A 26894-nucleotide genomic window follows, 5' to 3' on the forward strand; every position below is an offset into this window, starting at 1 on the left:
GGTGCATGTGACCATGCCTGGGTGTTTTTTGTATTTTTAGTATAGACGAGATTTTGCAATGTTGACCAGGCTGGTCTTGAACTTGTGACTTGAAGTGATCTGCCTACCACTGCCTCCCAAAGTGCTTGGATTACAGATGTGAGCCACCGCACCTGGCCAGATTGAAGTTTGAGCTTGATCTCAGAAAGAAACGTTATAAATTTCTGGAAAGGAAAGACTTCCTTTTTTCTTTTGAGTGTGTTTTAGAAAGATTATTTTGGGCCAGCCACAGTGACTCATGCCTGTAATCCCAGCACTTTGGGAGGCTGAGGCAGGGGGATCAATTGAGGGTAGGAGTTCAAGACTAGCCTGGGCATCATAGTGAGACCTCGTCTCTATAGAAAATAAAAAATTAACTGCATATAGTGGTGGCATGTGCCTATGGTCCTAGCTGCTCTGGAGGCTGGGGTAGAAGGATTGTTTGAGCCCAGGAGTTTGAGGCTACAGTGAGCTATGAGCATGCCACTGCACTCCAGCCTAGGTGATAGAGCGAGACCTTGTCTCTATTAAAAAACACAATAATTGGGAAGCCGGTGGATCACGAGATCAGGAGATTGAGACCATCTGGCCAACATGGTGAAAACCTGTCTCTGCTAAAAATACAAAAATTAGCTGGGCATGGTGCGTGCTTGTAATCCCAGCTACTTGTGAGGCTGAGGCAGGAGAATTGCTTGAACCTGGGAGGTAGAGGTTGCAGTGAGCTGAGATCATGCCACTGCACTCCAGCCTGGTGACAGAACGAGACTCCATCTCAAAAACAAACAAAAAACAACAACAAAAAAACTCACAACAAAACCCAGTTACTTTGGTAGGAGAATAAAAGAAGAGAGACTGAAGATAGGTGGATTGGGTAGCTGGTACAGTAATCAAGACCTAAAGTGAAAAAGGGCTGTATTTGGGAAGTGGAATATTTTCCTTCTTTATAGCAGTTTTTACAGCTTACTTTAATTTTGCTTATTTATCTGTCCTTTACTAGACTTTAAGATCTTTGAGGCCGGGCGCGGTGGCTCAAGCCTGTAATCCCAGCACTTTGGGAGGCCGAGACGGGCGGATCACAAGGTCAGGAGATCGAGACCATCCTGGCTAACACGGTGAAACCCCGTCTCTACTAAAAAATACAAAAAAGTAGCCGGCCGAGGTGGCGGGCGCCTGTAGTCCCAGCTACTCGGGAGGCTGAGGCAGGAGAATGGCGTAAACCCGGGAGGCGGAGCTTGCAGTGAGCTGAGATCCGGCCACTGTACTCCAGCCCGGGCGACAGAGCAAGACTCTGTCTCAAAAAAAAAAAAAAAAAAAAAAAAAAAGATCTTTGAATATAGGAGGCTGTTTTGATGACCTACATCTTAGTTATTAAGAAGTTTTAGGCTGGGTGCGGGGGCTCATCCCTGTAATCCCAGCACTTTGGGAGGCCAAGGCAGGTATTGCTTGAGCTCAGGAGTTTGAGACTATCTTCGGCAACATGGCGAGGTCCCATCTCTACCAAAAATACAAAAAATATCTGGCATGCTGGTGTGCGCCTATAGTCGCAGCTACTCAGGAGGCTGAGGTCGGAGGATCACTTGAGCGCAGGGAGTGGAGATTGCAGTGAGCAAAGACCACACCACTACCCTCCAGACTGGGTGACAGAGCAAGACCTGTCTCAAAAAAAGGAAAAGAAGTTTTAATAATTATGGTTAAATGAACGAATGTTTTTATTTTATATGTGGCTGAGTTTTAGAAACTTTATATTACACTAAGGGTTGTCCTAAGGATCTTTTGGTTCAAGAAAATAAAATCTTCATGACTTTACATAATTATATTCCATGAAGACCCATTCCTTCTTTTTCCTTTTACTATTAATCATATAGTAACTGCTTACATGTATGTATTGACTTTGTGCCAGCCAGTGAGCAGTTTGTATATGTTATCCTATTTAGTTGTCAGTAGTATGATTTGCTGCATAGACTATTTCTGTTTACATTTTAGTAATGAGGAAACTTAATGAGACTGATTTGTCCAAGGTTACAGAGCTGATAAGGCAGGCTAGACCTAATTTTCTCTGGCTCCAAAAGCTGTGCTCTTTTCCACTGTATTAAACTGCTTTATATCTTTGAAATCAATCTCCCCTTCTCCCTCCCCCTCCCTCTTTTTAAGCTTGTAATTTTATAAATGGCTGTAGTTCTCCAAGTTTCTTGGGAAGTCATTTGGAATAGTAATTTTTGACTTGTAGGTTGTATCCTTAACTAAATTCTTTAGGTTGGCACGTTTATGGCCTTCTTCAGAGGTCAGACAAGAAGTATGATGAAGCCATTAAGTGTTACAGAAATGCACTAAAATGGGATAAAGACAATCTTCAAATCTTAAGGGACCTTTCCTTACTACAGATTCAGATGCGAGATCTTGAGGGTTATAGGGTAAGTAAAATAGCCTTTTTTTTTTAATTCTAAGGGGAAAATATGTACAACTTTGAGTACTTTCTGATACAGAAATTTTTTATTTCATTTTGAAGATAACTTAATTGAACTTTTTTCCTCCTACCATAGTGGTTGTGTTTATGATTGGAATAATCAGCTCTTTAAAAATAAATTATTTTATGGTGAGGCAGATTTGGCCTACTGTGTAGGATTGACTTAATTTGATACAAATTAACATCAGGCCGGGCGCGGTGGCTCACGCCTGTAATCCCAGCACTTTGGGAGGCTGAGGCGGGCGAATCACGAGGTCAGGAGATCGAGACCATCCTGGCTAACACGGTGAAACCCTGTCTCTACTAAAAATACAAAAAATTAGCCGGGCATGGTGGTGGTCACCTGTAGTCTGAGCTACTCGGGAGGCTGAGGCAGGAGAATGGCATGAACCTAGGAGGCAGAGGTTGCAGTGAGCCGAGATTGTGCCACTGCACTCCAGCCTGGGTAACAGAGCGAAACTCTTGTCCAAAAAAAAAAAAAAATTAACATCAGTACTCCTCAAATAAACAATGCTTTTGTCTGGTATTGACGTGTAACTCTTTAACATTTACTTGCCCCCCCAATTTTTTTTTCTTTTGAAACATTAGAGTCTCACTCTGTTGCCCAGGCTGGAGTGCACGATCTCTGCTCACTGCAGCTTCCACCTCCTGGGTTCAAGCGGTTCTCAGGCCTCAGCCTCCTGAGTAGCTGAGACTACAGCCATGTGCCACCATGCCCAGCTCATTTTTTATATTGTAGTAGAGAGGAGGTTTCACCATGTTGCTCAGGCTGGTCTCGAACTCCTGAGCTCAGGCAGTCCGCCCTGCCTCAGTCTCCCAAAGTGCTAGGATTACGGGCATGAGCCACCACACCTGGCAAAAGCAAATGTTTTGTTTCTTCTTTCTGCCTGCTCTGAGTCTAATATATTTTTGTAGCTTCAGTTTTAACCCTTAAATTAGTGTGAGATCTATTTAGTTCCTCTTTCTTATTCTTTCTTTTTTATATGATAGTACCTGCTGAATTTTTCTCCAAATATATCTTAACTCTGTAGTTGGACACTTAATTTTTAAAAAAATTTTTGAATATTTTTCCTTTGTGCTGTTCTTTCCATCCTGTCTCTTTTCTTGGAGTAAGCAGATCAAGAAATAAAGAAGGGTCTTAAGTTTGGTCTTAAGTTTTAAAAATTTCTAAGATTAGCTTGGAGGCTTCATTATGATCTTAACAAATATTTCTTTGCCTTCATAAAGCTACACAATATGGACGTTTGAAGTATTTTCTATTATTGTTCCCATCATTGTGTTGTAAAATGCTTAGGGTTGTGGGATAAATTAATATGATCCTTTTCTTTTTTTTTTTTTGAGACAGATTCTCGCTCTGTCACCAGGCTGGAGTGCAGTGGCGCATCTTGGCTCACTGCAGCCTCTGCCTCCCGGGTTCAAGTGATTCTCCTGCTTCAGCCTCCCGAGTAGCTGGGACCATGGGCATGCACCACTATGCCCAGCTAATTTTTGTATTTTTGATAGAGACGGGGTTTCACCATGTTGGCCAGGACGGTCTCGATCTCTTGACCTCATGATCCGCCCTCAGCCTCCCAAAGTGCTGGGATTACAGGCGTGAGCCACTGCGCCCAGCCTAATATTAAAGGAGCACTTGCTGTTACTGAAAACCTAAGAAAAAGTGTTTATTATTTTCCAGGAAACGAGATATCAATTACTTCAGCTTCGACCTGCACAGAGAGCATCGTGGATTGGTTATGCTATTGCTTACCATTTATTAGAAGATTATGAAATGGCAGCAAAGATTTTAGAAGAATTTAGGAAAACACAACAGGTAATAATAACTAGAAGCCATTTTATTAAGTCTGATTCTAAGTATAACTGAAAAAAGAAAGTGCATTCTCTGGCTTACTTTTAATTTTGAAATAGTTTCAAACTTAAAGAAAAGTTGCAAGAATAGCATGAAGAACTCTACATAGGGGTTCATTCATACTAAACTAACTGTTAATATTTGGTGCATTTACTTTAAAAATCTGTGTATCTATTTGTCTATTTTAATTTTCTTCCTTAAACTTTTGAGAGTAATTGCAAGACATCATGCTCCTTTACCCCTAAATGTTTTAGTGTGTATTTTCTAAAAGTAGTTGTCAGTTCTCTAGATAGTATTATATGGATAGATTATAAAAATTAGGAAATTTAACATTGATAGACTATTATCCCCAGCCCATATTCAAAATTTACTAATTGTCCTAGTTATAGCCTTTCTAGCGATTTAATTTCATTGCAGTATCCAATTAAGAATCATACCTTACATTTAGTTATCATTTCTCTTCAGCCTCTTTTAATCTGAAACAGTTTTGAAAACTTCCTTTGTGTATTATGACGTAGACATTTCTGAAGAAGGATGTCCCTCAGTTTGGATTTTTCTGATGGTTCCTCATTGTTAGATAGAGTTTTGTAATTTTGGCAGGAAACCACATAAATGATGTTGGGTCCTTCTCAGTTCATTACATCAAGAGGCACATGCCATCAGTTTGTTCCATTTGATTACATGGTGAAAGTTGTATTTGCAACTGTAAACTTATTTTTCTCTCTTTGTGTTTAATATGCAGTTTGAGACTGAATAGCCTGTTGCTCATCAAACTTTCACCCTCTAGTTTTAGCATTCATTGATTATGATTCTTGTGTGAATCAACCATTACTATGGTAGTTGCAAATGGTGATTCTCTTAACTCTTGTCATTCCTTGTGGGTTTATAATTTGGCATTCTACTGCTGAGTAAGAGCTTTCCCTTATTCCCCATATTTATTGTATGTAAGGACTTGTGGATTATTATTTTGTTCAACCTGTTATATCCTAATATTGTCATTATTTACTTGGTTGCTCTGTAGACAGATACTTAAGAATATTTTTGAAATTAGTTTTTTTCAAGCAGGTATTATCCTTTGACTTCTTACATGTTTTTGAGTATTGTGAACAATTTTCTGATATGAAAATAAAATTCTTACTGTCAGTATTCCTTATATCCATATGCAGACATCCCCTGATAAGGTGGATTATGAATATAGTGAACTACTCTTATATCAGAATCAAGTTCTTCGGGAAGCAGGTCTCTATAGAGAAGCTTTGGAACATCTTTGTACCTATGAAAAGCAGATTTGTGATAAACTTGCTGTAGAAGAAACCAAAGGTATTTTTAAAAGAATGTCATTTATTCTAATATTGAAATATGACAAAGAGCAAGGCTGAAAAATCTAGTTGCTGCTGACAGTTTCATATAATTCAGCTTTTTGATGATAGAAAATCTATTTCTTACTCATATACTTTGAATAATTTGTAATGTGGGAAAATGTACATTTAAACAATATTATAGATAGAGGAGAAAGTTGATTGTGAACCATAAAAAATAGTTGAATGAAATGACTCATAACATTCTTTAAAATATCTTTGTATTAAAAATATTATGGAATTTAATCAAAACACAAGAGACAATTAGTTTTATAAGACAGAGGATTACATTTCTTAGAAACAGTTTGTTAATTACAGTGTATGTAGTGTGTGCCAGATTTATTGCTAATAATATATATTGATGAATCAGTCTTTACTAAAATACATATAGGATATTTCTGAGAGTCTTTATGGTTAATCTGAATGTCTTTGATGACATAGAAAGAATATGAATTCTGGAAGAAAGGGAGAGCAGAGATTTGGGTTCATAATGTGTAGATTGTGATAGAAGGGGTAGATTCCACTCAGCAGAGGGCTGAGAAAAACGAGTCTTAACAGTTTTAGAAGTTGAGGGTGTGATTATAGAAAATGAAAGAAGAATAACAAGTAATGAAAGGATAAGTGAGTTTTTAAAAAAATTACCTTCTGAAATGCTGCTTTGTCCTTGCTAGTCTAGGGAACTGAAGTTTGCTGGTTTCAAATTCCCTTGGTTCACCTTGAGGTTGAACACTGGAAAAGTTTAATATACATCCATGTGCATAATAGGTATAGCCATTGTTTGCCAGATGAACTTTCGTCGGAGGATATTGCTACCGACAAGAACAACTGGAAGTCTAAGGCTTCTGTAGGAAGCTCTCTTATGAACTGCAGATCCAAGACAACCTTCTTTCATTTGAAGTAGTCATTCTTTAGTAGTCTGTTAATCATAAAGGAAGGAAATTTCTGACTTACTGGAAAGATTACAAGTCTGGAAAAAACTTGCCTCATTGGCCACTAAGTAGCTCTGTGACCAGGGTCAAGGCTTGGGCCTCAAGTTTCTTTATGGAAATAAATGACAGATTGTTTCATTTGATCCCTTTGATAATTGTATTAATGAGGAAGAATGGCAGATAGGTCAAATTAGATAAAGGACTCACAACTGACCAGTGGATTTTTAGCGATTTAGAAGTCATTGGTGACCTTAACAAAAGCACTTTCTGAGCCTCTAGAAGAAGGATGGTAAAAGCCCAAACATCAAGTCTATTTAAAAGAGATTGAGAGTAGAGGAACTGAAGATAGGAAGCATACGTGACTCAGTTGAGGAGTTTTGCTGTAAAGGAAACAAATGGGGGTGCTGGTAGATGAAATGGGATGCAGGCTCAAAAGAAGTTTTTGTTTGTTTGTTTTTGTTTTTTTTATAGTGTGTATTTGTGCTGACTGGGGAGTGATCCAATAGAGATAGAATATTTGATACGGTAGAGAGGATGTCATGTGGTAGATTGATGTCATGTGAAGGATTAATCTTAGGTAAGAACATGAATAGTTCATCCACATCAACAAGTGGTGGTGGAGTATAAGTGGCAGGCAAGTAAATGTGTAGATGTAATGGGTATTTTGGAGTTCCTTCTAATTGCTTCCATTTTCTATATGACATGAGAAATAAGGCTATCAGCTCATTCCACAAAATATGTATTGAATACCTACTTTGAGTTAGGTAATAGGACAGGGTATATAAAGAGAATAGAAGGGAAGTGAGGGTAGAATCAGTCTTTGGAAATTCTAGCAATCTTTAGAAATTCAAGGTAGTGTTGTTGGTAGGGATAGTTGGGGAGAAGATAAGATGGTCAAGATGACTCAGGAACTTCTTAGAGTGGATGAATGGGCACAGTTAGGCAAAAAAAAAAATTTGTTTTTTTTGAGATGGACTTTCACTCTTGTTTCCCAGGCTGGAGTGCAATGGCACTATCTCGGCTCATCTCAACCTCCGCCTCCCGGGTTCAAGCGATTCTCATGCCTCAGCCTCCCAAGTCACTGGGATTATAGGCATGCGCCCCCATGCCTGGCTAATTTTGTATTTTCAGTAGAGACAGGGTTTCTCCATATTGGTCAGGCTGGTCTTGAACTTCTAACCTCAGATGATCTGCCCACCTCAGCCTCCCAAAGTGCTGGGATTACAGGTGTGAGCCACCACGCCCAGCCAAGGCAAAATTTTTTATTGTTTATTTTTACACCACCAGTTCCTCCTGCTCAGAAAAGGTAGAAGACAGAGGGAAGGAAAAGAGGATGGGTGTAGTGTAGAGGGGAGTAAAGGTGCAGGTTATTTTTATTTTTTATTTTAGAGGTGAGGTCTCACTGTGTTGCCCAGGCTGGACTTGAACAAGGCTCAAATGGTCCTCCCCCCAAACCCCATCCCCAGCCTCCTACTGCAGGGGCAAGCCATCGTACTCAGCTGCAGGTTATTTTTAGTGTTTTTGATGAAGTTGACTTTTGGTTAGTATAGTGCAGGCTTTGTTAACCTTGGCACTGTTGACATTTTGGGCCTGAGTTGTTGAGGGTGAAGATCTCTTCTGTGCATTGTAGGATGTTTAGTAGCGCTCCTAGGTTATACCCGTTAGATGCCAGTAGTACTCAACACCCTTACTGAGACAAACAAAATGTCTTCAGACATTGCTAAATGTTGGTAAAACTGCCCCTGGTTAAGAACCACTGGTACAGATACTAAGCATATGGGCTTGTAAGGCGTGGTGGCTCATGTCTGTAATCCCAGCACTTTGGGAGACTGAGACCAGAGGATCACTTGAGCCCAGGAGTTCGAGACCAGCCTGGGCAACATAAGGAAGCCTCATCTCTACAAAAAATAAAAATAAAAAATTAGCTGGATGTGTTGGCATACATCTGTAGTCCCAGCTATTCAGGAGGCTGCGGTAGGTGGAAGGATTGCTTATGCCCAAGTGGTTGAGGCTGCAGTGAGCCAGGATTGCACCACTGCACTCCAGTCTGGGTGACAGAATGAGATCCTGTCTTCAAAAAGAAAGAATGAATGAATATCTGCTCTTTCAGATAAATTGCTTGGATTCAAATCCTAACTCCATCACTATCTGCAAGACTCTTAGGAAGTTTACTTAAGTCCTCTCAGTTTTAAAGTGATGAAAGTAATAGTAATCTATCTCACAGAGTTCTGAGAATTGAATTAGTTAATGCACGTGAAACATTTAAAAGTCGCTGGTGGCCGGGCATGGTGACTCACAACTATAATCCCAGCACTTTGGGAGGCCAAGGTGGGTGGATCACTTGAGTCTAGGAGCTCAAGACCAGCCTGGACAACATGGCGAAAAACCATCTCTACAAAACATACAAAAATTAGCCAGCCATGGTGGTACATTCCTGTAGTTCCAGCTACTAGGGAGGCTGAGGTGGTAGGATCGCTTTAGGAGGCCAAGGCTGCAGTGAGCCATGATCGATCGCACCACTGCACTCCAGCTAGGGTGACAGAGCGAGACTGTGTCACAAAGAAAAAAAAGTCATGGGCACATGGTAAGTACTCAGTAAGTGTTCATTTTTATTATCAAATGAGAGCGAAAGATGCAACAGAGAGTGAAGGATGCAAGGGTGAAATAGTGGCTTAAAAATAATACCTTGGATGAAAGGAAGCACATTAAGGATAGAGAAAAGGAATCCTGAATATTTGAAGCTTATATGGCTTTGGAGCTCATATATAATAGTGAAAACACTGTCTCTGTTCATCTGGTTTGTTTCCTTCCATGAGAACGTGTGGAGCAAGTAAACAGTTGGGATGATCTGGGCTTTAAAATTAGTAAACAAAAGAGCCTAAGTTTTAAGATTGATTTTTGATAATTGGGGCTGCTAATATCATTCAGGGATGTGATGGGTCATGCAGCCCAGGGAAGGCAAACAGTAAGTCGGCAAGTTGCTGTTAGGCTGATAGTTTTTTCTCTGAAGTTGAATGGTAGGATTAGTGAGACAAAAAGAAAGAAATGCAGTTAAGCTTAAAATAGGGTGCTTATTTGCTTCTTGGAAGACATTAAAAGGTAAAGTCTAGGTGGTTTTGAATGTGACCAGATTAAGGGCTGCTACGGCAAAATTGTTTTGTAGCTGATTAAGGGATCATAAAGTTAGGATATTGGATTGAGTCATTAATTTGGATGCTGAAGTTGTTCCATATGATATCAGGAATAATTGAGCAGTAGAAGATGGCTTGGTGACAGTGTGTTCAGTGAATGTGAGAAACTGGCCTGGTGTTGGACAGATTTTCTGAATAAATTGAGGATGTGAAGAGGATGGCATTTCTAAATAATGTGAACTTCAATAAAGGAAGGAGACGATAAAATAACTTGGTAAATGATCTTAAGGGAACTGGGAACTCAGGAGGATACCGGGTCCATCTACTTAGCAGCATTGATTTATAATAAGATTTTAAGAGAACATGTGAGGAAAAGTTAAAATTATAATTAGAAGGTTTTCTCAGATATTTAATTTTTTTTCTATTTTTAATCAGGGGAACTTCTGTTGCAACTGTGTCGTTTGGAAGATGCTGCAGATGTTTACAGAGGATTGCAAGAGAGAAATCCTGAAAACTGGGCCTATTACAAAGGCTTGGAAAAAGCACTTAAGCCAGGTAGTATTGTTTAAAACTTACTAAGTTTTATTGTTTCTTTTGTTAATATATATTTTATTTACTCATTGAAAAGTACAACTAGAATAATAGTGGTTAAGAATCGGTTCAAAATCTGAATACAGGCCAGGCGCAGTGGCTCCTGCCTGTAATCCCAGCACTTTGGGAGGCCGAGGTGGATGGATTGCCTGAGCTCAGGAGTTCGATACCAGCCTGGACAATATGGTGAAACCCCATCTCTACTAAAATACAAAAAATTAGTCTGGCGTGGTGACATGTGCCTGTAGTCTCAGCTACTTGGGAGGCTGAGGCACGAGAACTGCTTGAACCCAGGAGGCGGAGGTTGCAGTGAGCCAACATAGTGCCACTGCATTCCAGCCTGGGCAACAGAGCGAGACTGTGTCTCAAAAAAAAAAAAAAGTCTGAATACAAAAGTACACTTGCAAACTTCTATTTCATATGACAGATTGAGCATGTTCTGAAACCTCTCTTCTACAGATTTATAGAATGGTTGAGAAAATAATTTAGTAGCAACTTTAGAAAAAAATTCACAAATGCATAGTAGCATCAAAAACATGAAAGGAGGCCAAGTGTAGGGGCTCACACTTAATGATCACAGCACTTTGGGAGGCCGAGGAGGGAGGATTGCTTGAGCCCAGGAGTTTGAGCTCAGCATGGGCAACATGGTGTGAGACTCTCTCTCTTAAATAAAAGAAAATTTCCACGGACAGAAATGGAGATATATTCTTAAAAGCAAGAATAAGCTCTGTGGTAAGCTGTGGCTGCATCAAAGTGACTTGCCAGGGTCACGTAAATGTAGCCAGGCTGAATGAGCATCACTGTTCCTTTGTGGGAAGAGGGGTTAAATTTCTGTCATCAAACTTGGATTCAGACTCTCTGTGCTCCCCCAGTCACTCTGTCCCATAAATGGGATCCACTTTTGGGAACAGGCCCAGAAACAAATAGGCAGGATCCTCAGCAGAGGTGATCTGATTTGTTTCCTTCAAGGCTGGTTGTGAGCCATTGAAATATACAAGAGAAACCTCTTGTTGCAGATTACTTTGTAACAAAGATTCTCAGATTGTTTTAGGAACACCAGCAAGGAATGGTAATCACTGTCTGCAAAAGGAAGAGTAGAGATGATGGAGGAATCTAAGATAGAGGTAATTGCTGCCATGAAACATGAATAGTTAGGAGTAGTACCAATTAGGAATCTGAAATGAAAAACCTACTTACTGAAATAAAAATTTTAATAGAATGGAAGAGAAACCACGACCAAAATCAGAGGAGAGGAGTTAGAGGGGAAAAGCTAAGGAGAATGGTAGGAGAAGCAGCAAAATAGGGAGACATCATAACCGAGGCTTTTTCAGAACTAAGGAAGTTCTCAGGTTTTAAAAGCCTACCTAAAGCAGAACAGGATAAAGATAATTATGTACTTAAGATAAAAAAAAATTGAAAAGAAATAGTCTAAATTGTTGAAATAGTAGGTGTAAGGTTACGAATAATTCCAATTTTCTTTTAAATATTAGAATTTTAATATATTTTGAGAAGTTCGTAATTTTCCAAAAAAAAAAAAAATGCAGTTTATAATTACATATAACAAAGAATTTTTCTTTGTCTGCAGCTAATATGTTAGAACGGCTGAAAATTTACGAGGAGGCCTGGACTAAATATCCCAGGGGATTGGTGCCAAGAAGGCTGCCATTAAACTTTTTATCTGGTAAGTGAGAATAATTTCAAAGGAATAAAAATGCTTTTATGATTTAAAGTTTCTTTTCTTGGTTTTAAGTATGAGTATGCATATTAAGTTTAAGCTATACATTGTTAGAGTTGTCTAACGACTCTACTAAATGTAAGTTGGTAAATGTAAGTAAATACTTTGGTAAACGTAAGTAATTATTTGATAAATATAAGCCAAAAGGATTTTTCTCTTCCAAGGTGAGAAGTTTAAAGAATGTTTGGATAAGTTCCTAAGGATGAATTTCAGCAAGGGTTGCCCACCAGTCTTCAATACTTTAAGATCATTATACAAAGATAAAGAAAAGGTAAAGTGTAATATGATATTTTCTTTTGGCTACCATTTCTTTGCTCGGTATTTGGAATTACTGATTCTTGATTATCTGTGCATAGTAGTACATGTTTTGTGAATCTCGTGTCAGTCTTCCCACTTTGCAATTTAAATGCTTCTGATTCTTCTTTTTTTCATTTCATCCTCTTTTTTTCTTTAGCCCAGTGACTTACTCCTTATTTGTTTTGTTTCCTTTCTGCTATAAACTTTTAATGAGTCACTGTAGGTTATGAAAAGTTGATAAGGTAATGATTTCTTCACCATTTTCTTTAATCCTGTTCATAGTCAGAAGCCAGAGTTTTGTTTTGTTTTTTTTTAAGTTTTAGCTTAGTCATCTTTCTCCATCTTAAATTTGATAGACAAAAAGTTCTGTTCAGAAGAGTTTTTTTGATGTTCTAATAAGTCAGCTTACTCTTTCAGCTACATGTTAATAATATTCAGAATGCTTATTTAGAGGTTATTTTAACTTTTTTCTGTTTAGAGACTGAGTCTTGCTCTGTCACCCAATCTGGAGTGCAGTGGCGTGACCTCAGCCCACTGCAACCTCTGCCTCCTGGATTCAAGCAATTCTTGTGCCTCAGCCTCCCAACTAGCTGGGATCACAGGCGTGTACTACCATGCCTGGCTAATTTTTGTATTTTTAATGGAGACAGGGTTTCACCATGTTGGCCAGCTCCTGACCTCAAATGATCCGCCCACCTCGGCCTCCCAAAGTGCTGGGATTTCGAGCGTGAGCCACCGTGCCCGGCCAAGGGTATTTTAATCTTAATTTAGACTATTTTGCTTATAAGTACAGTGTCATCAATACATATTGGTTGGATTCTAAAAAATCAGTTACATTGAAGAGTCAAAGATGGAACAAATGAGACATAAGAAACACTTTAACCAGAATTACATAATGTGCATTTATTTGCCAGTCTTTTGTTGGAGACTCAATGTATGGGCCTTTTTTATTGCTCTTTCACTTTTTTTTTCTTGCATAAATCACATCCATAAAATATCTTTTTTTTTTTTTTTTTTTTTTTTTTTTTTTTGAGATGGAGTTTTGCTCTTGTAGCCCAGGCTGGAGTGCAATGGCGTGATCTCGGCTCACTGCAACCTCCGCCTCCCGGGTTCAGGCAATTATCCTGCCTCAACCTCCCGAGTAGCTGGGATTACAGGCACATGCCACCATACCAGGCTAATTTTTGTATTTTTAGTAGAGATGGGGTTTGACCATGTTGGCCAGGCTGAACTCCTGACCTCAGGCGATCCACCCATCTCGGCCTCCCAAAGTGTTGGGATTACAGATGTGAGCCACTATGCGTGGCCAAGTAGGATCTTTTGTTTCCAGTTTTGAAAGAGTCAGACTTTGATGCTTATGAAGTGGTCTTATGTATAGAATCCTATATTTTTATGATTTTCTTCTACTTAAGATATTTTTATTTAGATCTAAACTGGTTAAAAATACCTAACTTATCTTTTTAGTCTTTCCTTGGTATTCAACTTAGGGAACAGTCGTTTTCATTCTCATATCTTAAGTTTACAGAATACTGAATTCTGCCATTAGGATAATAAATGCAGCTGATGCAAGGAGGTTTGAGAAAACAAAACAGTTTTAGTAGGCATGTAGCTCAACTTGTGGTAGGGAACATGAGTGCACCAGAATAACCTAGCTGCAATTGTGAGTAGTCCTCACAATTTACTGAGGTTTTGGGGAGAGGTGTTATTAGTCTGTTGAGTCAGTTAAGTTGAGGTCATTCAACTTAACTGTGGATGGCCACTCATTCTCCTGGACCTCACAGACTCTCAAAGTATTTTTTGAGTTTTGCTAATGTTTTACCTTGGATTGTGAAACTGAAAGTTGATTACTGTCATCTACTTAGACAATTTCTCTTTTCACAGAGCATTTGATTTTTAAGTGCAAATGTTTATTGTGGGTGTAAGAATCAAGATATAGATCATCCACAATATTGCCTGTCTTTGTCCAACTCTTTTTCTGATTTCTGGTTCAGCTGAAAAGGAGTAACCAATAAGCTTTTATAAAATTACATCTTAATGCACACCTGTACAAAAGTATGATGTATTTTAAAATTTATATCTAGAGGTTAAGATATTTAATAAAGGAGGGTGTGTGTGTTGGAGTGTTTATTTAGTGTTTTAGTAGAAAATAACACATTTTGCATAAGAATAGTAACTGTGTATTTTTTCTATTAAAGTGTGTTTGTGTGTTTGTACTCTAGGTGGCAATCATAGAAGAGTTAGTAGTAGGTTATGAAACTTCTCTAAAAAGCTGCCGGTTATTTAACCCCAATGGTAAGTCCTCAAGTTTTATGTTTTAAAAACATCTTAAAAATTTTAATACATTGTGAAATTCTTAATCAGAAGGTCAGTATTATTACTTAGGCAGGAAGCATAGTGCATTAAATTTTTTTCCCTTTAAGAGGGACATCCATTAATTTGCACATTGTGTGATGATATTTGGTTAGAAGAGAATTACATTATCTTTGTTTTTTGTGTTTTGGGTTTTTTTTGAGACGCGATCTTGCTCTGTTCCCCAGGTTGGAGTGCGGTGGTGTGAACACAGCTCACTGCAGCCTCGACCTCCTGGGCTCAGGCGATCCTCCTGCCTCTGCCCTCTGTGTAGCTGGGACCACAGGCATGCACCATCATGCCAGGCTAAGTTTTAAATTCTTTGTAGACATAGGGTCTCACTTTGTTGCCCAGGCTGGTCTCAAACTCCTGGGCTCAAGTGATCTTCTTGCATTGGCCTCTTAAAGTGTTGAGATTATAGGCATGGGCCACTGTGTCCCACCTCACATTAGTTTATTGAAAAGAATGTTATATAAAAATTTAAAAACATCTACAAAACCAAATGCAACAGTATAATGATCCTCTCTTTACCCAGCACTCAGCTTCAATAATTTTTAATTCATAATTGAATTTATTTATAGCCTCTCCTACTTTTCTCGACTCTCACATTATTCTGAAGCAGATTCCAAACATCACATCATTTTATCTATGGATATTTCAGTATGTCTAAAGAGAAGGACTTAACCTAAAACGTAACCTAATACCATTCTCATACCTGAAAATCAATAATTTTTTTTTTTTTTTTGAAATGGAGTCTTGCTCTGTTGTACAGTGGCACGATCTCAGTTCACTGCAACCTCCGCCTCCCAGGTGCAAGTGATTCTTCTGCCTCAGCCTCCCGAGTAGTTGGGACAGGTGCCTGCCACCACACCCGGCTAACTTTTGTATTTTTGGTAGAGACGGGGTCTCACCGTATTGGCCAGGCCAGGCTGGTCTCGAACTCCTGACCTCAAGTGATCCACCTGCTTTGGCCTCCCAAAGTGCTGCGATTATAGGCATGAGCCACTGTGCCTGACAAAAATTAATACTTTCTTAATCATAACTATTCAGTCCATGTTCACATTTCCAGTTATGTTATAAATGTCATTTTTTTTTGCCTTTCTGTTTTTGAAGTTTGTTTGAATGAAGATCCAGATAAGATGTGTACTTTGAATTTGGTTGATGTGTCTCTTAAACTCTTTTTATCTGTAGGTTTCTGTCCTATCCATTTTCCTGCAATTTATTTGTTGAAGAAATTTTTTTTTCAGTTTTCCCAGTCTAGAGTTTGCTGATTGTACCCCATGTGTTGCTTAACACATTATTCCTTGCCCTCTGAATTTCCTATAAACTGGTAGTTCGATGTAGAAGATTGTTGCTAGTATGACAGCCAGTAGCACAGTGGCTAATTAAAATTTTAAAAAATAAAATAAAATAAATTCCATTCCTCGTATTAGTAGGCATACAGTGTTTGTTTTATATGTTAGCAGCTGTTAAGAATTACCAACTGGTGATACTCTATAATTTTTTATTATTGTAAAAGAGAAAATTTTCTTCCTCTATTATCTGTTTACACAATGTTTCAGTTTGCATAGGAAAAGCATGATAAATGGGTTTTTTCTCCCCACTCTCTGCTTTTTAAAATTTCTTTACCAGTTTTCAAAATATGAATTGTTGGTTCAATAGCATCCTTCAAAGACAGCAAATACATTTTTTAAAAGTATTATGAATTCATGGATTTAAGCATATTTGAATGTTGCATATTCAGCATGATATTAAAATATGTTAAGAATATAATTACCAAATTCTAAATAACCACATTACAAATCTCAAATGGTCCTATTCTTTACATACCATAGTAGTAGTTGATAACTTCTTGGGTGTTAATAAGACAAGATATTCCAGTTTATCGCTGCCACTGCAGATCTGGAATCAATTGTTTTTCCTAGGAGTTCTGGTTCCTGTAGTGGGAAAGCCCAGAATGGGACCCTGGGTGCATATTGCTATTGGGTTGGTCATTGTTTCTGGGTCTCAGATTAATTTAATAGTACTTTTTTCTATGATTTCATTGGTTAATCATCATAATGTTCCTTTGATTATCAGCATTTTCCTACATATTTTACAAATGTGGAAGAGGTTCAATGACATGCCCAAGAATATGCAGCACTTTTGTTGCAGATCTATCAGATGAGGAGTTGGTGAGTTCCACTCCTATTATTTGTCCACTGAGCCATCCTGCTTTCACTAGGAAAAATAAAAAAAAAAAAGCAATCTATTGCTTTCTTTGAAAACACGTATCTGTTCTCAGATTTTAGCAATTTGTACTTAAAAAGAATTTTTTAATGTGTGGTTTGTATATTTAACTTACACATTTTCTTGTGAGTATATTAAAATTAAATCATGAACTAAAATATAAAAATTTTTTTGCTTGTCATCCCATTTTTGGGGTATAGTTTTTATTTGACTTAAATTATGCATCTTTGCGTATTTAGCATATTAAAATATATTAAGAATATAATCACCAAATTCAAAATAACCACATTACAAGTATATTTATATACAGTTTGGTGCATTAGCTAGAAACTCAATTAAGCAGCCAGGGCTTTTTTTTTTTTTTTTTAACCTCATATGAATGGAGAACATTTTTAATTTTTCCCCCTTTGTAAATAACATCCTGATCAGTATGCTCTCGTAGTTCTAGTACAGCTTGTCTCCCCTCTACCTGTTTCAGTTTTCTTTCTAGGTAGTTAGACCTTATTTATCTCCCATGTTTGTTCCCTGAAGTTGTTATATGCAAGGAATTGTGCTAGGGGTTGTAAGGATACAGAAAAGAAAATACAGACCTTTCCAAAGATCTTATAAACTTAGGGGGAGTTTTATAGCTAGATACATAAATAAACTCCTTTCATAGTACCTCCCTTATTAATAAACATAGGGACCATTTTGGGGGGTGCTCTTAATATATGTAATGCCTCACCTTGGTTTCTTCTCCCTCTCTCCCTCTTCTCCTAAGATGATGGAAAGGAGGAACCACCAACCACATTACTTTGGGTCCAGTACTACTTGGCACAACATTATGACAAAATTGGTCAGCCGTCTATTGCTCTGGAGTACATAAATACTGCTATTGAAAGTACACCTACATTAATAGAACTGTTTCTCGTGAAAGCTAAAATCTATAAGGTAAAAATCTTTTGTTCTGTTTTCTTATGAGGTAATGGGACTTGTCATGAATTTTTTCTCTATATTTTATACATTCTAAATGTAGGAAAAGTGACATTTGATAACTCAAAAAACATGAAATAACAAGTTTAGTACGTTTCTCAGTCCAATTACTTTGAGACTTGTCATGGTCGTGCTAATTTGGTCATTTATCTATATCCGTATGTACACGCATACTTACGTACATACATTAATGTATATGTATTCACATGTATCTGGTAATTCTCTTGGATTTGGAGAGTAAGAGTGTATAGGTAATCCAAAAGAAATTTTGTTTGCTGTGAAATGTGTATTTCTATTAACATTTGAGTATGGTAACATCAGTATCTGGCAATGTTAATGAGGTGAAACTGTAAAGATTCTATTGTGAATTCTATAAGTTATCTCTTTTGACTTCTCAACTCCTGGGCCTTGCTTGAGAATTTTTAGTCATCTATTTTAGCACCATCTTAAAGTAATGTTGGCTTTTCTCTGTCTTATTGAAAATAAAATTTAGTAATGAAAGCTCTTGAGGGACTGACAATAAACCAGTAATTTATTTAGCAAGAAAATAATGAAATTAAATAATACTTAGAAGTTTTTTTTTTTTTTTTTTTGAGAGAGAGAGTCTTGCTGTGTCACCCAGGCTGGAGTGCAGTAGCGCAATCTCAGCTCCCTGCAATGTCTGCCTCCCAGGTTGAAGTGATTCTCATGCCTCAGCCTCCGGAGTGGTAGCTGGGATTATAGGCATGCACCACCATGCCCAGCTAATTTTTGTGTTATTTGTAGAGACGGAGTTTTGCCATGTTGGCTAGGCTGGTGTTGAACTCCTGGCCTAAAGTGATCCACCTGTTTTGGCCTCCCAAAGTGCTGAGATTATAGGCATGAGCCCCCGCATCTGGCTAAAGAAGAACTTTTTATTTTTTATTTATTTATTCGTTTATTATTACTAATTTTTTTATTTTTAGATTTTTTTAAAATTATACTTTAAGTTCTAGGGTACATGTGCACAACATGCAGGTTTGTTACATAGGTATACATGTGCCAAGAAGCACTTTTTAAAACTAGATTATGGCTCATTAGTTTTGAGGCTTTGCCAGATGGACTAGTTAGGTAACTTAGAATGAGAAACATTGGGGAATGTCTACTAATGGTCCTAATCAGTAATGTTTCCATGGTCCCTTTAGCGTAGAGATTTGGCCATGCCTTTTATGACTTTCACATTTAATTATGTTTTGACTTAAAGATTTGTATTATTGGCTGGGAGCTATGGCTCAGGCCTGTAATCCCAGCACTTTTGGATGCCAAAGTGGGTGGATCACAAGGTCAGGAGTTCAAGACTAGCTTGGCCAAATATGGTGAAACTGCGTCTCTACTAAAAATACAAAAATTAGCTGGGCATGGTGGCACATGCCTGTAATCCCAGCTATTTGGTAGGCCGAGGCAGGAGAATTGCTTGAATCCGGAGACAGAGGTTGCAGTGAGCCAAGATTGCACCACTGCACTCCAGTCTGGGTGACAGAGTGAGACTCCCATCTCAACAACAACAACAAAAAGATTTCTATTATTATTTATTCTTTTTTACTGAGATGGAGTCTCACTGTCCCCCAGGCTAGAGTGCAGTGGCACAATCTCGGCTCACTGCAAACTGCACCCCCTGGGTTTAAGTGATTCTCCTGCCTCAGCCTTCCAAGTAGCTGGGATTATAGGCATGCGCCACCACCCTTGGTTTACTTTTGTATTTTTAGTAGAGATGGGGTTTTACCATGTTGGCCAGGCTGGACTCGAATTCCTTATCTCAGGTGATCCACCCGCCTCGACCTCCCAAAGTGCTGGGATTATAGGAGCAAGCTACAGCTGCCAGCCTTATTTATTCTTTAACAATTATTTTTGAGTATTTTTACTATGTGCCAGGCAGTTTTAGGCAATGGCGATATTAGCAGTAGACAAAACTATTAAAATAAGTCTTAACTGTCAGCTTAAATTCTAGAAGGCTGGAAAAAGGAATCAGAACTTATATTATAGAAGAATGCATTATTTTATATTGATTAACATCTGAGAGTCACAAAAATGCCTTTACTTTCATTTGTTTTTAAATTATCAGCAGATAATGAATTACCTGCACAGTAAACTTAGCATACTAACTGGTTTATTTTGCTTTTGTACCTTGTAAGCACGCTGGAAATATTAAAGAAGCTGCAAGGTGGATGGATGAGGCCCAGGCCTTAGACACAGCAGACAGATTTATCAACTCCAAATGTGCAAAATACATGCTAAAAGCGAACCTAATTAAAGAAGCTGAAGAAATGTGCTCAAAGTTTACAAGGGTTTGTATAGCTAGTGTTCTTAATTATGAATAAAGAAGACACGAGCCAGTTCATACTTGTGTACCATGCTTATTTTTCAAAGTTTTTCTTTAATATTTTCGACACCAAAATAGCCAGGATTTTAATTCAATCGCTGTATCAGAAGACACTGGAGTTGACATTGGTACAGAGGATTTTCCTTTTAGACGGCTGTACAGTGGACTTTTAAACTGGTTTATATTGATGTATGTTCAGATGAATTTTTTAGGGGTCAAGGGAACTAATATTTATTGAATACCTGCTATGTGGTGGTGTTCTTTTTCTTGTACTAATCCCTACCCTCAGTTATGTAGACTTTTTGTTTAATTACTCATGAAACTACAAATTATTTTTAGTGCTTATTAGTTGCTTTCCCATGTTAACTATTCTTTAAGAATGTTTTAAAATTTTTTTTTGAGAGTCCAAATCAGCTGAACATCTTTGTTTTTTAAAATTCTGTGGTAGAATGATGTCTTTGATAAAAAATGATCTTGAAAATATTTGATTTTTGTATAGGAAGGAACATCAGCGGTAGAGAATTTGAATGAAATGCAGTGCATGTGGTTCCAAACAGAATGTGCCCAGGCTTATAAAGCAATGAATAAATTTGGTGAAGCACTTAAGAAATGTCATGAGATTGAGAGAGTAAGTACCTTCTACATAAACGTTTTCTCGTTTTATTCTGTTGATGGTTTTGGACAAATTTCATAGTTTTTTTCTCTTCTACCTCTTTATAATTCATAGTAGGTGCTTTTTAAAATCAGTATTCACTTTTTTCAGTTTTCATAATGGAAATATAGACTACTTTTCAGCCAGGGTCTCTATTATCTTTCTGTAAGAATTCTTTTTTTTTTTTTTTTTTTTAAAGAAAAAAGCTTTTTAAAAGAATTTGATGGAAATTTTGTATCTTGGCTATGTTTTTATTGATTTTTGAACCTTTCAAATTGCTGCTGCCGCTTTAGTACTACATACACAGCTGATTTTTTTTTTTTTTTTTTTTTGAGACGGAGTCTCGCTCTGTCGCCCAGGCTGGAGTGCAGTGGCCAGATCTCAGCTCACTGCAAGCTCCGCCCCCCGGGTTTACGCCATTCTCCTGCCACAGCCTCCCGAGCAGCTGGGACTACAGGCGCCCCCGCCACCTCGCCCGGCTAGTTTTTTGTATTTTTTAGTAGAGACGAGGTTTCACCGTGTTAGCCAGGATGGTCTCGATTTCCTGACCTCGTGATCCGCCCGTCTCGGCCTCCCAAAGTGCTGGGATTACAGGCTTGAGCCACCGCGCCCAGCCACAGCTGATTAAATTGCTCCTAGGACCCTGTTTATTGTAGAGTTTATTGATGATGCCGTATACCCTTGGTAAGATATAAATGTTGAAGACTTTTCACAGTATTTCTTCTATAGCATATGTAATTTCATGCTTTTTGATAAAATTGTTTTCTTAATCCTCTTCACTTTTGACTCATTTCCATGACTAGTGGTTGGTTTTTCTTTTTTGTGTTTTACAAAGATAAACATAGTTTATATAACTAATTTCACATTTGTAATATTATCAAGTATAGAATACCAAAGCTTAGTTGAAATGCATCAAGTTCCTGATTGCTTGACTTACTTGCTAATTGATTTTTTTCCACATACCAGCATCACATTGCATAGGATTCAGATTTGTATCCTCAAAAAAAATTACCAAATACATATTATAATCCTTTGCAAATTATTCTGAATATAAAAACTCAATGTTTAACATGTGAATCTACTTTCTTGCACTACTATGTATGTTAATAAATTATGTTTGATGTTGTCACAACAGCTTTAAGTATAATTAAGGAAGGGATAATGAATAAATATAGTTTTAAAGCTTCCTTTTTCAACAAATGATTCAGTGCCTTCAATATGCCATATCCTGTGCTAGACAATGGCTAACTGTATTTGCTTATTTGAAATGCAAAATATTCCTGTTGAATACTTGTAATGGTTTTTGTTGTTGTTTTTTTTAATTTTACTAGTTTTTTCATGCCAAAGTAACAAGTATTCCAAGCCTTTGATTTTATAGTTTTCTTAGCCATTGCTGTACTTCGGTATAATAATAAAAAGATAATTTTGTTAGCATTTTATAGAAATCACTGATGACCAGTTTGACTTTCATACATACTGTATGAGGAAGATTACCCTTAGATCATATGTGGACTTATTAAAACTAGAAGATGTACTTCGACAGCATCCATTTTACTTCAAGGCAGCAAGAATTGCTATAGAAATCTATTTGAAGCTTCATGACAACCCCCTTACAGATGAGAATAAAGAACACGAAGCTGATACAGGTATAATATTCAGAGTTCTTCTTGTGCTCTGGTGTGTCTATGTGTATTTATGTTTTTCAGTAATACATATTTTTCTTGAGCACCCCGTGGGAAGATACTATACAAGGTTCTCTAAGCAACAAAAGAAAAGTGTTTACTTTTATGCTTCCAAAGTTAAACAAGAATTTAATTTGCAGTTATTCATTAGCATTTAAGAAGTTTGCGTATCATGAGTTTTACATTTAATATCTGGTTTACCCAAAATTATAAATTGCTAACTATTTTACAGGTACTAGATTGCTAATTGTATAATTAGTATTATAATTCTACATTAGTGTTGGCTATTAGTATTACTAGTTATTTTTTTGAGATGGAGTCTCGCTCTGTTTCCCATGCTGGAGTGCAGTGCATGATCTCGGCTCACTGCAACCTCGCGCATTCAAACGATTCTCCTGCCTCAGCCTCCCGAGTAGCTGGGATTACAGGTGCCCACCACCACGCCTGGCTAAGTTTGTGTTTTTAGTGGAGACAGGGTTTCACCATGTTGTCCAGGCTGGTCTTGAGCTCCTGACCTCAAGTGATCCGCCCACCTCGGCCTCCCAGAGTGCTGGGATTGGCCTCTTAAAGTGCTGGGATTACAGGCATGAGCCACTGTTCCCGGCCTATTCCTTTTTTAATAGTAATTTATAATTAACTTACTAAAAATGAATATTGCTTGAACATTAAAAACCAGCTTGGGATAAAGCTAGGAAAATTGCACAGTGACTTATCATTTGACCCATTTTTAATGTACGATTTTTATAGCAGGGTATCAGAATGACTAGGGAGAAGTCTTCCTTAGACAGTTATTTGGGGAAGAACCTGAGAATGAGTGATCTCATATGTAGAAAAATATAAATTTTGTGACTTACTCATGGCAAAAATGTTGTATAAAAACTGTGCTAGATTTTTTTTTTCTTCTGAGCTTATTCCTTTTTTGAGGATATGATTGGCTAATTTCTGCATCCTTCCTCCTGCTAAAGAGCTTTTGAATTATTTTGCTAATTTGTCATTAATTTTTACTTCTTGTTGCCTACGGACAGTTCAGAAATTTCTAAGGTCACATACTGAGGCCTTTGTACAGATATCACTTGAATCTCTTTCTACCTGTTGGTGTTGCTTCAACTTAAAAGAAAACGTCAGTAAGAAGAATCTGCTGGACAATTTACAGTTGAAGTTGAGAGCTATGACCCTCTGGCTTCTTTTGTTTTTCTTTCTTTTTATTCTTCTGCCTCCTTCCTTCTCTTCTTCAAATTATACAAATAATACACAATTAACTTTTCAAAGCTGAGACTATTAATACAGAAATATACTTAGCAAATATGAAGATCCCCTTTCACTTTTCTCCCACCCATTATTCATTCCAGCAATTATCCCTGTGAAAGGACCAGTCCCCTTTATGCAGAACTACAGTTTCCAGAGCTCTGTGTGTACATATACATATGCATTTCAGGATGGTTCTTTGCAGGGTTTCTTGTTTATTTTTCTCTAGTCCACAATTGGGTTTATATCATACTCAGTGTTCTGCAATTTGGACTTTTTACCCCATTTAATAGTATTGCTCCATGTCTACAAATCATAATTATTTTCACTGTTAACATTTTAATGACTATGTAGGAATCTATGTGAATTTTTTCACCATTATAGTACTATAGTAAATGTCCTTCTACATAATTATGTGCATATTTATTTAGCATGGATTATTAAAAGTGGAAATTGATGGATTGAAAAGTATGAGAATTTGAGATAAAGGGTTCATCAGTTTTTATTACCACCAACATGGATATTGAGATTTTTTTTTTTTATTTTACATTATTGCCAGCTCTGAAAATTACTGTTCCTTTACATTTTTGTATGTTGGGCAAAATATCTAGTTTACAATTTATATATTTTGTTTTGTTTTGTTTGAGACAGGATCTCATACTATTGCCCAGTCTGGAGTCCACTAATGTGATCATAGCTCACTGGAGCCTTGAGATCCTGGGCTCAAGCAATCCTCCCACCTCAGCCTTCTGAGTAGCTGGGACTACAGGTACATGCCACTGTACCCAGCTAATTTATTTTTGTAGAGACATGGTCTTGCCGTGTTGCTGAGGCTTGTCTTGAACCCCTTGGCTCAAGTGATTCTCCTGCTTTGGCCTCCCAAATTGTTGGGATTACAGGCATAAGCCACTATGGCCAATTTCTAGATTTTTAATGGAGTGGATTATATATTTTCTTTTTTTCACTTAGGTTTTATCCTTTAAGAATAGTACCTTTCATTAGATACAATTTTTAATTTTTAACACTTAGTCTTTTTTTGTGGCTTCTAGGTCTTGCTTAGAAAGGCGTTTTCTACTTAAAAATTTAAAATATATTTATGAATATCTTCTGTGTTTTTCTTCTAATACTTCTGCTTTGCAATTTTTAGATTTGGCTCTTTAAACATTTGGAGTTAATTTTTATATACTTTGTAAGGTGGAGGGTGGCTTTCCACCTCCCTTCTTCCCCAAAATAGACTGCTAACTCCTCAGTAATATTTATTGAATAGGTTTTTGTATTCCCCACTGATTTCAAATGCTATCTTTATCATGATAAATTCTGGAAAAATAATTTAGTAGGTCATAGGCATGGTTTCTTGGTCTAACATATATTAAAGATATAATTAAAACTACATGGTATTGACATCAGTACACAGATAGGTTTCTGTTGTTATGATCCATTTTTCTCAATCTAACACTGTCTTTAGAATTTTCGTGTTTTTACATGCAGATTTTTGCTTATGCATACATGGTAGAATTAGCTTGTCTTCCAGAAGGTTTCTGATATTAGGTTGATTCATTTTTCAGTTGATTTTTGAAAATTTTCTATTTTCAAAAATAGGCCATTATGTTCAAAAGTAGGCCATTATGTTAATCTGTAAATGGCAGTAGTTTTATTTCTTTCAGTGTTTATACCTTTCCCCCTTATGTCTTCTGGTCTGGTTGGAGTTGCTAAAACAGTGGTGAGTAGTAGGAACAAAAGTGTACTTGCTGCCTTTTTTTCTTTAGAGGTAGTACTTCTAATGCTTCATGATAAAGTTTAATATTTATTATTTTTGAGATGGAGTTTCACTCTTTTCACCCAGGCTGGAGTGCAGTACAGTCTTGGCTCACTGCAACCTCCGCCTCCTGGTTTCAAGCAATTCTCCTGCCTCAGCCTCCTGAGTAGCTGAGATTACGGTCATGTGCCACCACTCCCGGCTAATTTTTGTATTTTTAGTAGAGATGGGGTTTCTCCATGTTGGTCGGGCTGGTCTCAAACTCCTGACCTCCGGTGATTCGCCCACCTCGGCCTCCCAAAGTGCTGGGATTACAGGTGTGAGCCACCATGCCGACCTACATTTGGCTTTTTAATCATCTGGAGTTTAGTATAGCATAGAAGAAGCCTAGACTTCGGAGTCCAAGTGAAGTAGATTTACATCCTTGCTCTGCCTTTTACCATGACTGAGTTATTTTCCTCTGAAACCTCAGTTTTCTCATATGTAAAATAATATTATACTCTAATTCATGAGGTTGTTGAGGACATCAAATGAAATACAATGTATGGGGTATGGGCTGGGTGCAGTGGCACACACCTGTAATCCTAGCACTTTTGGAGGCCAAGGCAGGTGGATCATTTGAGTCCAGGAGTCCGAGACCAGCCTGGGCAACATGGTGAAACTCTGTCTCTGTAAATACAAAAAAAAACCCAACCAACCAACCAGCCAAACAAACAAACAAACAAAACAGGCATGGTGGTGAGCACCTGCAGTTCTAGCTGCTTAGGAGGCAGGAGTGGAAGGATCATTTGAGCCCTGGAAGTCAGAGCTGCAGTGAACCATGTTCGCCACTACACTCCAGCCTGGGTGACAGAGTGAGATCCTGTCTCAAAGAAAGAAAGAAAGAAAAAATTCAAGGTATGCATTGTATCTATCATGTAGCAAGGCTACAATTGGTAGCAATTATTTTACCAGTCGTTAAAAAGATCAGTGCTTATGTTGCCATCCATTTATAGTTTTGTGTTTCCAGAATGTAATTTTTTGGTCTCTATCAGAATTTTTTTTGTTTTTTGCTTTTTGTTTTTAGTATTACAGGATTCTTTGCTAGGAAAAAGATAAATAATGCATTTGTTTTCGTTGGCTATATGTTATCTATTGCTGCATCATAAATTAATCCCTAAATTTAGCAGCTTAAAATAACCCTTTTTTTGGGTCAGGAATTCAGAAGTGTCTAAGTCACTGACTCAGGGTCTCTCATGAAGTTGTAGTTGAGATTTTGGATGGGCCTGCCATCACTGGAAGGCTTGGCTAGGACTGAAGGGA

General features: G+C 37.6%; 1 protein-coding gene across 2 annotated transcripts in view; it reads left to right on the forward strand.

Moving 5' to 3' along the window:
- NAA15 (N(alpha)-acetyltransferase 15, NatA auxiliary subunit) overlaps nucleotides 1–26894 on the forward strand; it is a 91487-nt gene that overhangs the window by 39988 nt on the left and 24605 nt on the right. For both annotated transcript variants that reach the window (XM_010353481.2, XM_010353482.2), the window contains exons 4-14: nucleotides 2272–2429; nucleotides 4158–4292; nucleotides 5495–5648; nucleotides 10182–10301; nucleotides 11923–12018; nucleotides 12237–12343; nucleotides 14589–14661; nucleotides 17708–17877; nucleotides 20070–20222; nucleotides 20757–20885; nucleotides 22342–22555. In XM_010353481.2, the coding sequence (XP_010351783.1) occupies nucleotides 2272–2429; nucleotides 4158–4292; nucleotides 5495–5648; nucleotides 10182–10301; nucleotides 11923–12018; nucleotides 12237–12343; nucleotides 14589–14661; nucleotides 17708–17877; nucleotides 20070–20222; nucleotides 20757–20885; nucleotides 22342–22555 (1509 nt within the window). The remainder of the gene's footprint in view (nucleotides 1–2271; nucleotides 2430–4157; nucleotides 4293–5494; nucleotides 5649–10181; nucleotides 10302–11922; nucleotides 12019–12236; nucleotides 12344–14588; nucleotides 14662–17707; nucleotides 17878–20069; nucleotides 20223–20756; nucleotides 20886–22341; nucleotides 22556–26894) is intronic.

This window comes from Rhinopithecus roxellana, chromosome 2, assembly GCF_007565055.1.
Source record: "Rhinopithecus roxellana isolate Shanxi Qingling chromosome 2, ASM756505v1, whole genome shotgun sequence".
In the NCBI taxonomy this organism is placed as follows: Eukaryota; Metazoa; Chordata; class Mammalia; order Primates; family Cercopithecidae; genus Rhinopithecus; species Rhinopithecus roxellana.